The 12803-nt window shown below is 44.9% G+C and overlaps 1 protein-coding gene across 1 annotated transcript in view; it reads right to left on the reverse strand.

The window, feature by feature from the left end:
* The window catches only part of skila (SKI-like proto-oncogene a), a 66133-nt gene extending 53567 nt beyond the window's left edge, over positions 1–12566 (reverse strand). Inside the window, exons 1-2 of the mRNA XM_063218445.1 lie at positions 12391–12566; positions 896–2290 (exon numbers count right to left, since the gene is read on the reverse strand). Coding sequence (XP_063074515.1) covers positions 896–2098 — 1203 coding nt within the window. The 5' untranslated portion in view covers positions 2099–2290; positions 12391–12566. The remainder of the gene's footprint in view (positions 1–895; positions 2291–12390) is intronic.
* Positions 12567–12803: the final 237 nt, after the last annotated feature.

The following is a 12803-nucleotide window of genomic DNA, read 5'->3' on the forward strand; positions in this document are numbered from 1 at the left end:
AGGACAGAGCAAATGTCACCTGCTACCCCCCACCACCCCCCTCTCTCTCTCACACACACACACACACACAGGTCTACACACACACACACTAACGATGTGGGTCAGTTGAGGTTTAAGAAAACAACCCCGGGACAAGAGGGGCCACACCACAGCAGGCCTGCGTGGCTATCAGCTGCAGCCATCTCAGGCCGCAGTCGGCCGCTCAGAGCCAGACGCTGCAGGCCAGAGCAGAGCAGGCCAAGACCAGAGCCAGGGCCAGGGCCTAGAGGCACGCTGACCCTCAACCAACACTGACCCACCACTCCTGTTCCTCTTTCTGCTCTGTTGTACTTTAAAAAAGTATGTATATACCTCAGACTCAGACACACTCACACAGACACACACACAGAAACACACACACTCACACAGACACACACACAGAAACACACACACACACTCAAGCAGGAGTGAGCGGCGAAAAAACCTAGAACCACACTGCAGAAGCCCCCCATACAGGACCAATCTAGTGAACATGCATATCTCACATTACATTACATTGCATTACATACATGATGATATACACACCTAAGCAAGGCAAGAAACAGCACAGCACAGTAGAAAAAAAGAAAGAAAGAAAGAAAGAAAGAAAGAAAGAAAGAAAAAGGGGAAAGCAAGAAAGGGGGGAGAGAGGGGTGGTGGTGGTGGGGAAGGGGGGTGGGGGGTGGGTAGTAAAGGAACCTGAACCAAAACAAAGGAAGCAGACGAAGGAGGGCCCCTGCTCTGGCCCCCTTGTAGAAGCAAGGAGACCAGGAAAGACATAACAGGATATGTTTCTTTTTTACCAAAAGAGAAAAAAAAAGAGAAGGGGAAAAGAAATAGAGCGAGCAGCAAGAAGAGAGAGGCCCCTACTACTCACTTTGTCTAGCTGGAGCTTGTGCTGGTAGTGGAACTTCTCCTTCATGGCCTCCAGCTGCTGCTTGAGCCGGGGCTCGTCGGTGGAGCCCAGGTACTTGCGGGCCAGCAGCAGGTAGCAGGGCCACTTGGCCGAGTCGAAGCCCCAGTGGCAGGTGCGCTTGTCCGAGGAGCGGTGGGAGTGCATGACAAAGTTCTGCGGCGAGAAGAGCAGCTGGCACTCCACGCACTGGATGCAGGGGGCGCCGGGCGCCACGTAGAACTGCGGCACGAACAGGCCCTGGCACTTGCCCAGGCAGTAGTGCTCCACCTGGAAGGCATCGCGGCTCTCCTTCAGCAGCCCCTGCGCCGACAGCTTGGCGCCCAGCTCGGGCGGCAGGGCGGTGCCGGGCCGCAGCAGCGCGTTGCAGAGGCGCTGGGCGTCGGTGAGGGTGATGAGGCCGCAGGACGGCGCGTTGAAGGGCAGGATGCCCAGCACCTTCAGGATGTGCAGCTGCTCGGCGTCGCAGCGCGAGCAGTACACGTACAGCTCGTCGCACACGGCGTTGATTTGCTGCAGGGAGAAGTCGCGCAGCACCGAGTTGAGCACCTGCGGCAGGCACAGGCGCTTCTCGCCGCCCACCGCGAAGCACGAGATGGACTCGCCCTCCAGCAGGGAGTGGGTGAGCTCCGTGGAGCTGTCGCAGGGCACCAGCAGCGGCCCGCTGCCCAGCGCCGGCGGGGAGGGCATGGGGTTGAGATGGGCCATGGGGGCACCGGCTGCAGCAGCAGCAGCAGCGGCAGCTACAGCAGCAGCAGTGTTGCCGGGCTCATGGGCAGATTTGGCAGAGAAGGCGGCAGGCCCTCCCAATGAACTCTGGCTGCTCAGGGTGAACTGGGCCAAGGTGTGCTTGAGACCCGGGCTGAGGTCGAGTGCCTTGGCTACGCCGATGCCGTGCACGTCCTGGCCCTGGGCGATCTGGTCCATCTCGGCACGAAGCAGCTCCGCGTCAACGTGCTCGTTCTTCACCTTGGCGGCGCCGGGGCCGGTGACGGTCTCCTGGCTGCGCCGCTTGAGGTTGATCTCGGCCATGACGCGCTTCTTGATGGGCGCGTAGTCCAGCCGTTCGCGGTACAGCCGCTTCATGTTGCCCTTGAACGAGGTCAGGCCTTTGATGTGGGTCTTCAAACTCGTCTGAGTGCTGGCCATGGTCAAACACAGGTTCATTCAGGCGCTGACTGGACTTGAGCTCTTGTGTTTTGAAACTGTTATGCGTGTGTGTGTGTGTGTGTGTGTTGTTTCTGTCGGGGCTTGGTGTCTGGCTTGCGGTCTGCTTCGTTGTGTGTCAAAAAATATGAATCCACTTGCATCCACATATATACATGGTGATGAAAGAGTTGAGTGGGTTTTCTATGTGTCCTGTAAGAGAAAAAAGTAACATGAGTAAATAAAATCACAAGAAATGTATCGTTCTTTCTTTAATACTTTTAATGTCACTTAAGTCAATTCATGGCTGCCACCCAAAATACTCCCTTTTTAATGTGAAACTGGGAAAGGACACAGCAAGTGTGTTGAATGAGAGTGGGTGGGGAGGTGGGGGTAGTGTTTATGCATTACTTGACACACTCATGGTTACTGTTGCATGGGAAACGAGCCAAATGGCCTAGGCTATTACCATACATGTCACAAACACTGAGAACGCAGCCCCCCCCACTCCCACCTCAACTAGCATAATAAACCCCACATTTCGATAACATACGTGTTCTATGGCCGACTGAACCGTGCTCTCACACTTTATGTGACTGACAATACAATTAATGTTTTGCCCAAATTTGAGGTAGGAGTAGAGATACGCCAGCGGAAGGCAGGCAAGTAGCATTTCAGCGGGGGAGCACTCTGTCGGGGCACGATGACTGCCCGCTGACCCCATCAAACGAGAGAAAAGAGCTGATAGACTAGCAGCACGCATTCACTCCATCCATTAAGGTTACCGAAAAGCACAGCAAGAAAAAAACTGTCGAACAAAAGGACCAGTGGCTATGCTGCTACAACCCCACAATTTGGTTTCTTCGAAGCAACCTATTCGTTTCACCATAATGTGAGCTAGAAATGAAGAAAATGTAGGTTGAGGTTCTAAGCCAGCCAACACATGCAAGTGGCACAAAATAAGGAATTCCTATCCACCAGAAATTCGCAGCAATCGCATTTCAGCTTGGAAAAGAACCACACTTCAACGAACGATCCAAATTCAGAATGAAGCCAGAGTAGGTAACGACTACGAGCGAGGGATTGTCCAAAATATTCTAGTGAAATCGGCGGTAGCTCGCTACACCGTTTGAACTACGAGCATACAACCGTGAGATGCGGATGATGATGACAAACAACTGCTGGAGAGAATGGAATTTGATGCATGGATCGGAATAGTCTTCCGATCCTTCATAGTCTCTTCACATTTATAAATCGTTGACCATAGTCGCCATCAGCAGCGACTGCCTCATCTGGTTACAACTGCGTTTTCATGGAACACCAATGTCATTGCAAAACACAACCAATTATTCTTATTATTATCACACCTTAGATTATACCACAAAACAGAGCCAGAACACAGTATAGAGAGTTCACACCGTGGGTTCGAAGTGCCGTATGCCCCGTCTCTCATATAACCCAGCAAGGACACAGCCAGCGCAGAGCTCTCATCTCATCCACCTCCTCTCCTCCCCGCTCCACCAGCAGCGCATACAAGGCTTCCCCCGCCGCTCTCACCCCAAGCGATGCCCAGATAGCAGAGGGACGTTGAAAAGGCGATGAATTCTGGTCAGAATGGTCGTTTTCCGTCGTTGGTCAAAAAACAACGCCAAAAGGGCCGTGAGACGTTGATATTCTTAACCAGCCGTAGAAGGTCGAATAAACGCTGTTTTATCACCGTGGGGTTAAAGGTTGATCTGCTGCGACCCTGTTCGGCGAAGGTCGAAACATACAGCATGAATCACATCGCCAGTTTTTGCCGACAAACTTTCAACCTTACACTGCAGGCCTTGCCCATCCTCTGTTTTTTAAGTTAATTTATTGCGTTGTCCCTCACCCATCGATCGATGTTAATATTTTTAAATTTTTTGAAAGAACTCGGAAAGACAGTTCTAAAAGAATAATAGCCACTAATAAAAAAACAGCTCTGCAATAGGCCTAATGCCACATAAAGGCATTATTATTGCCTTGCATCGACTACAGAAAGACATTTTCCTGCACATAGCAACCAGCCAGCTGTTTTCATTGTTCCTACACAAGTACCACCACAACACTGCGAAAGATCAATTCTCGTAAATCAAGGTAGAAAATTCTGAAAGTTTGGATGTGGCCAGCATGAAAGCCGGTCCCTGCGCAAGTAGCGCGAGCCTCAAAGTAAACTATTTGGGTTGTCAAGGGAACGGAATTTAATTCACCAACTGCCAGAGTCGGGCTTTGTTGATGAGCTCTGCTTACAAAATGATTAAAGTAAGTATTTAAGCCGCTTTAATGGTTCAAGGTCTTGACGGCTTGTTTTTGCAATATACTATACTCCGTTAACGAGTACCAGCATTCATTTCCAGGCAGCATTGAGTACTCAACTACTCTGTCCTGAAACCGAGTTTTGTTATCTCACGTAAGCTAGCAACATTTTTAGCTAAAGTTAAGATAGCAAAACCGCAACATTCACAGATGCAGTTAAGAATGCCTTTTTCCCTTGGTAATAACATAATTTCCCTACCTCACGTATTAATGCCATTATTTCAATCACAGTCTGGGCTAAATTGTCCATCAGTGTATCAGGCCTAAACGTGTTATTAAACTGGAGCAATTTATCATCAAAAGCAGCTGCCACAGTATTTTTTTTTTTGTAATTGGAAAAGGGCAGTGGGAGCTGTTACTGCAGATAGCCACCGAACCTTATAAATGCTGTCACTGCAAAGTCATCCTATACGCGCTTATTTTTCTCCTAGACATTTGGAGCAAGTGAGGTAATGGTGCATAGCATTCGTCAGGGGGCTCTAAATTAACACCCAGTGTGAAACTGGCCAAATCCTGGTGAAATGTCACTAAACTGGAAAGAGAAGACCAACTCACTCCTCTTAGACCCACCATGTTTTTAGGCTAGTAAGATGGATTTCTACCAGAACTACTTCCACTATGCTGGTGTTGGAAAAGTCAAATTTTAGCAGCCCTGCACTCATGGTAAGCATCGTTATCCAATTTATGGTATAGAATAAAGCATAGAATTTTAATGCGTGCATATGTGTTTTTGTCCTGATTGTATGCCTTTCACTGATTCAGAAACCTCCAGTGGATCCACACAAGAGCTCAGACAGCAAGAGCAGGGACTTCTCTCATCACCAGGAACAGAAACAGCTGACCATAACCCAAAAGAAACAGCTACGAAAGAGGTATCCTATAATTAGACACATGTTTATTGTAAGATCCGTGATCAGGCAGAGGACACCTTGGAACAAATCATTTTCTAAAAAATCTATCCACACTGGCTGCATCCTTAGCATTAATACAATTCCAGTATGAACTGACCATCCGACATGTTACTCTCCGACAGCTAATAACTTACAGCGGTTTAACAATCTGACTCATTGTGGTAGATTCATCCTTGCCTCTGTAGTAGATGCCAGCCTAGCAGATATCTGTATTCAACCTAGCAAAACCGTGGTGAAAATGGTTAAATTGTAGTATGATGTGATCATAACAAAAAATGGTATACTCTCTATGTGTGTGTGTGTTTGGGTGTGAGTGTTTTCCAGCTGTTTTCATGCTACAGTGACTGTGCTGTGGATACTGTGCCAGGTGTCAACATGCCCTGACCAACACAAATACCAAGTGAATGTACTCAGTTTATAGATAAAAAGAGTAAAAGAGTTTTGCATACAACCTGACCTAACTGTTGAAACCTTGTCATTCTGCAGGTAATGGCCACAGTGGCAAACCTTGATGAAAACGGTTCTATTGTAGGTATGATTGATCATCACAAAAATAGTATTCCTCTGTGTGTGTGGTGTGTGTGTGTGTTTCCAGCTGTTTTTACTGCTACAGTGGCGTGGGGGAAAATGTGGAATGCTGTGCCCAGTTTGTCAACATGCATGACCAGACCACACTAAAACCAGTGAATGTACACAGTTATAACAGTCAATAAGAAAGCAACACAATACTCGAGTTTGCCATATACACCTAACCTAACCCTGTTTCATTATTTTGTTTTTGAGGTGTTATGCTAACAGTGGCTGATGCAGATGCTGTGCCAAATAGCTGCCCAGCATGGATCTGCCGGCTCACTAACCGCATGTAGGTACGCCACAGTACTTATAGCAAATCAATAAGGTTACCTCAACACATTGTATGTGCCACACTTCAACCGATCTACAGCACCTGTCCTACCTGTGACTGATTCTCATTCATCCATTTCATGTCATCCAAGTTTAAATGGAAGCTGCAGGAATGTTCAAGCTAAAATAAAAGTCCAGTTTGTTTTACTAGCCAAAAATGCTTATTACACTAATGTTGTAAAACAATGTCTTATTACTAACCAGAATAGAAATGGGGTTTTACACCAGTTATACTTGGCATGCCGATGATGTACATTATGAACAGTTAAATTGTGAGGGAAATGGTTCTGAGGATGATAAATTGAGTACGCTTAGATCCACATCCTTGCTTCCATATACTGTTTAGGTTCATAAATATATGGTTATCCACACAATGTTCCTCTTGTTTACAACGTACACACCACCCCATGGATTTGAAATGAGACCAAGCATAATGCTCTCACAGTGACTGTCACTTTAAATTTGGTGCAAAATAAATTTTCAGTCAAATGCAGCCTGAAATTTTTGTCCTCATCTGTCCATAATGTTTTGAACCCTCTAAAAGAGGCAGCAGCGTACATACAAAAATGTTGCACTTTTTATCCCTATCAAGTGCTTTGCATGTAAACAAACACCCTGAAATGAATGCTGAGAGTCTGATACTCTTGTTTGTTTATATTTCTGGCCCTAACTGTTTGTGATTGTAAATGCCATAATAATAAGAATAACAACTTTTTCCCTGTGTACAATTTGTTTGGCAGGTTCCTACATCAATTTGGGAATGGACACACAGTGTATGCCCGATGTACATCAGAGGCTTTCCAAGCAGGCCGTCCTGACCATTGGTGAAGCCATTTATCTTTCTTAGCTAAAGCTTGTTCTCTTTTTTTTTAGAAAACATAATCCAAAGGTTATCTTTCACAACACCGCGCTCATCCGTCTTGTTGGTGCGTCTCTGAGTAATCTAGTATAGGGAATGGGATCGCCACTTCACACAATTTTTTCTTCATTCTTGTGGTTTTATTTTATTTTAACTTTGCAGGGACTGACCTGACAGAACGATTTCGGTCTGCCACAGAGCCTTCTTCAGTGTCACCTGTGTCACCAGTGGTGACACTGAAGAAGGCTCTGTGCAGCCGAAACGTCTGTTATGTCAGTCCCTGCAAAGTTAAAATAAAATAAAACCACAAGAAAGAAGAAAAATTGAGTGCGATCCATTCCCTACTACTAGAAAACTAAATTCAGAAAAAAAAAACAAATCTGCTAATTACACAAGGGGTTCTGGCAGACCTCTTTAAAATTACATATTTTTGGCAACTTCAACATCAACTTGATGCTAGTATATAGACATTCCATATGCATGAAACTTTCAGAGGTATAAACTACTACTAACTAACAATTAAAAAAAAAAATTGCCTTTTTAAATATGTAAGAAGTGCAAACAGAGGTAGCCTGTGAGCTAGAACATATTGAGGATCGGCTGTTTGGAATTAAAGATGCCAAGAAGAAGTACAAGGGCAAGAGCTGTTAAAGCGTGTGCTGTATATCTGCCTATATTCCCATGCCAGAATAAAGCTAGCATGGTAACACTGATCAATGTGTAGTTTTCATGTTTGAGATATCTGATGTTGCTGTAGGGGGTTGCTGATTTGCTAGTATAGAGGGACTCCTGAGTAGTTCTTTCTTGCCACTAGTAGTCTATCACATACAACAACACACGTATTTTTTTTTTTTCAAATGAAATTGAGAGGAGTGAAACTTGGTGAAATAAGTTTTGTAGCAACCACACACACTGAAGAAATGGTTCTTGATCGTAATGGGAAGGTAATTGGGAAGCCCTTGTTAGTAGCCAGAGAAAAAGGCCAGCCCTATGTTATGTTAACTATAAACAAAGGGCAAAAAAAGAAAACAGCAAGCAGCAGCACATAAGAATATTACAGCACAAAAGAATCTATAATCCACTCCGCGTTATGTTAGCAAATGTAACTGGTAGTTGCGATTTTGGATACCCACTAGTGTTGTTTGTTTTTGGGTTGCCGTAGCTGAGTTTCTTTTCTTTCATTCTCTCTTTCCCCCTTTCTTCTTCTTCATTCTATCTTCTCTTCTCATTCTTTCTCCCTCCGTAGTGGTTGCCCGTAGCTTAGCTAGAGTTTCTTTCTTCTTTCCCCCCAATGAGCTTTCGTGAATTTTTTTTTTTCTTTTCTACTACCCCTACACCCCCCACCTAAACCTAAAAACCCGAATGGACTGTAATTAGTAGCGCTGCTGTTCTTAAAGTAATTTTAGCCACCAAACTCAACCTTGGCGGAAAAACACTCCACACTTCTAGCAATACTCAAATCAAAAACTCAACTCAAACCAAACAAAAAACGAAATTTAATAAATTACCAAACATTATACATTCATTACATGAAAAATATTCCGTCCGTATTTTCTCCGCGCCCGCCGGGTTCAAGATGTTTTTTTATTTAGAATCAATCTTAGAATCGCATTATAAAACAAAAAAAAAACGTAAACGAAAAAAAAAAACGGACCTAATTAAAACGTAAAACGGCAGTGGTGTACGTTTTTTTGAAAGGCAACAAGTCTGAAATCCCCTCGTTTTACTGTTAAACCTGTTAAAAAAGGAAAAAAAAAAAAACAAAAAAAAAAAAAAAAAAAAAACCCTAGTCAAAGAAGTCAAAGCTGGGTTCAAAGAGACAGCGAGAGCGACTCAAAAAAACTACTCTTCAGCTCAAAGGAGTTCAGAGTTACGGTACAGGCTTATTTATAGGATGAGTTAAGACAAATGAACAAAAAAACAACCCCGCAGACTGAGAGCATAAAAATTAATCGAGGTGGTCGTTGGCACAAAAAAACCAGTTGCACTCACGCCCGCCAAGCGTTAAAAGATGAAAAAAAAAAAAACAAACTCCCTCAGGCCTCTAGCTCCTTGCAAGAGGTGTAAACAAAACTAAAAAAACAAAAACAACAGAACAAAACCACGCAGGGAGGATTCCGTTCAGCAAAGAAGCGATGCAGTAGAAGCGTCCCACCCCACCCCAAACACGATCAAAATATGTCAAATAGAAAAGCATCACTTATGTCACACAGAAGCAAAACACAAACAAAAAAAAAATAAAACAAAAGAAAATAGCGAATCAAACACACTGTCCAGGCAGCAAGCAACCCAGATTGGCCGGCGGGCTCACTTTCCAGCCAACCCCACCCAAGAGTCACTGTCCACAACTCCACAGCGCCACATAACACTGCACTACTGCAGTCCTCTCCATACAGGGAGAGAGCAGGACAAGCCCGCAGCCAACTATGTGTGTCATATTTAATTTAATAATGTGGTGCCTTAATTAATTCTTATTAATTTTTATTTCTTTTATTTTTCTTTTTCCCCAGATTTTTCTTTCTTTTTTTTTTTATTCTGTCACTGACAGACACAGAGCAGGGGACAGTCCAGCAGGGTATCCAGGGCAAGCAGCCCAGTGTCCAACATTCCGCAACTTATTGTGTCCTTATTAAATTTCTTTTTCTTTTTTTTCCTTCAATATCATTTAATTTCTTTTTTTTTTTATTATTATTTTTTCTTTTCCTTCCCCTCCAGACGCAGATACATCTCTAATAAATTATATATATGCTAAATGGCATAACTTTGGGGGTGGGATGGAGCCCCTGGTGGAGCCCTTCCTTTATCATACCCATTTTCATTTATAAATACACATAGATTGTGGGCATTTTGGTATTAATAGTGCGGAAGAATACAAAGTGCTCTCCTTGTGCCCAAAGTCTTTCTCTAAAATGTAAAATCCTCCCTAGGGGGGAGCCCAATAGGATCCCAGCCCAAAATAGGAGTATGCGGATGAAAGGCGCGCGTCGAGCTCATAGGATGGCTCCCCACAAGGGGTGGGAGCACTATGGAGATAGGGAAGTAGGGAGACCCAAAGGATTGGAGGCAGTGGAGGTGTTAGGTGGTGTCAATGATGGAGCGACCGAGCCAGCCTATGAGGAGTGGAAGCCCCCTACTTCTTAGGGACTATTTGGAGTGGTTGGAGGGGTTTACTTTGGAGAGAGGCGCCTTCTCTTCAGTCTTCCCCCCCCCCTGGGGGGGTTAGGATCCCACACTCCCTGAAGCCGAGCAGCCCCAGCAGGAAGCGGGTTATTGGCAGGATTGGGAAGTAGGCTTATACTTTGGAAGCCCTTCTTTGAGCGGAGCCCATCTTTTTCTCTCCTTCTTCCTCATTCTTAGCTACTTTTGGAATGGACTTTGGGAAGGAAGGATCGGCCCTACTTAGTCCCCGACTAAGTACTCCTCGCGGAAAGTAAAAGTGTTCGCCCCGCGATGTAACTGATCCCCCTACACTTTTGTAGAGGGAGAGCACCTTCTTTCCGGCTTTAGGAGGAGCCCCCGGAAGGACAACCATAATGGAGCCCTTCTTCTTCTATCTTTCCTCTACCGGAGTAAGACCCACCAGGATACCACAAAAAAAAAAAAAAAAAGCCCGCTACAAAAGCAACTAAACCAACACTAATATAAATAAAAGTATACCCTTTCAAATCTAAAACTAACAATTTATACAATCATTGTTTGAAAAAAAAATAAAAAAACAAAAAGTTGAAACAAATGACTAAAGCTCCCCAGAGCAGTGCTATAAAGAGCGCATACATGACCGCAGTTGAAAGTAATAAAGTTACGATATAATTAAGATTGATAAGAGCAAAAGTCCAATGCAGAGCGATAGTAATGAATGAGGCGAGACACAAAACCTCAAAACCTCACCCCCAACACCAGGCCCAGACTCTCCGCTGCCCAGAGCCCGCCCCCCCCCCAGACAGAGCCCCCCCCCCCCTAAGAGCCCCCCCCAATGATGAGAAATTAGAGGGGGTAGTAGCTGAAGCCAAACCTGAACGTGTAGAGGCATACTCGGCAACTGTTGATTAATTTAGCATAATTAAATAGTGTAAATATACATATTAGCCATCCATGATGTAGAAAAAACAATGAAGTAAAGAATGTATGATGGTTGCATGAATGATTGGCCCAAAAATTCAACTATAAAACGAACCGAAATCGTGGGTTGAATAAAGGGTGAAAAGGGGTGATACTCTTCCGCCAACCCCGCCAAATATACAACGTAGTTTCAAACGCCAAAACCATATGAGCAAACTGGCGTGAAAACAACGGCCGCCAGATCAACGAATTATTCAAAAAAACGCACCGTATGGACAGCGAACAGAAAGGAACGATGATTTCACCTCGTCAATTTTCAAAACGCCCTTCTGCTATCTGGGTGGTATGCAAACAGCCGTGATAGTGACATTCACAACCCCAAAACAAGCAATAACGGTCACCTCCGAGGAGATCAGTCATACATAAAACAGATAACTGACCCACCAAGCCATTTAATTGCTGCCATTAGGAACATGTCAAATTGCTCGGCTTTTCTAGGTAAGCCTAGAATTAAACCCAGCACACAACAACGTAGCCCATCACATCTCTACAACGGTACAAACCTCGTTATCACTGCTTACCCCTTATATTCAACGAAATATTTTAACGATCAACGCGTCTCGTAATGATGGACATTCGTTTTTCTATGCCGGTTATCGTCTGGCTCGATTTGACATCGAGGCAACGCTAACAAATCATTCAGCAAGGCAAGGCGCCCTAGCTAGCCAACAGCAGTTGCGTTAACACGGGACTCGCGGCGACATCACACAGCCCCTGCAATGGGCAACCCCGAATTTCCTAAATTAATAACTACAGCAGACACGCTATTATCAACACATCATTTAATGGCATTAGGTGATTCTACTATTCGTCCAGTTATCTACTGTGAGCCATTTTTGTGTATCATGACAGGCTGTCAAGCACCCGAAGCGTCATAATTCTCCTCTTGTCAGGAACGCAGGGCTACGGGGGACTGGCTAACTACTAGCGCTCTACCGATTCACTAGTTTAGAGCGAGTGAACCTTGCTAGCTTTGCTTGGCTAGCGAGCTAGCATTGAACCCTCTCAAGCGTAGCTGTCTTGCTAATGTTATCCCATGGTCATGATGAAATACCAAATAACTGGTAAACAACGCCACAAACATATACGTTACGATTTTTCCTGACACGGTTTTAAAGTGAAGAATTGAGGGAAATATTAATAACGATCAATGAAGAAATTGCTTCGAAAAAAATACTCACGTTCACAGAGCTGGCTCCGTGTGTCTCCTCTCGCAGCCTGCCCGACCATCAACAAGACGCAGTCAGAAACACCACTACAGACAGCCACAACGTCACAGCTCTAGCCGAAAGGATACGTCACTGGACCCGTATTGGGCATGCCTCGGAAATGGAGCGGGGGTGTCTGTCTCGTCTGGCTCGAGGTCATTAGGCTATTACCTGCAGAGGGAAGCGACTATGCGATATGGCCGTGTGTGCCGATATCAGCCCTGCGCCGCTGCGTTAAAAACATGATCAGTGCAATGAATGCTACGCATTACAACATCTAATCGACATATTTATGCTGCATAACATAAAACAACAAAATAAAAGTGTTCCTCTGTTCTGACGCTGTGTGTGTGATTAACCCTTTACCATATTCTCAGGGCCCTTCC

The sequence above is a fragment of the Engraulis encrasicolus genome, chromosome 16 (genome assembly GCF_034702125.1).
Source record: "Engraulis encrasicolus isolate BLACKSEA-1 chromosome 16, IST_EnEncr_1.0, whole genome shotgun sequence".
NCBI classification, from domain to species: Eukaryota; Metazoa; Chordata; class Actinopteri; order Clupeiformes; family Engraulidae; genus Engraulis; species Engraulis encrasicolus.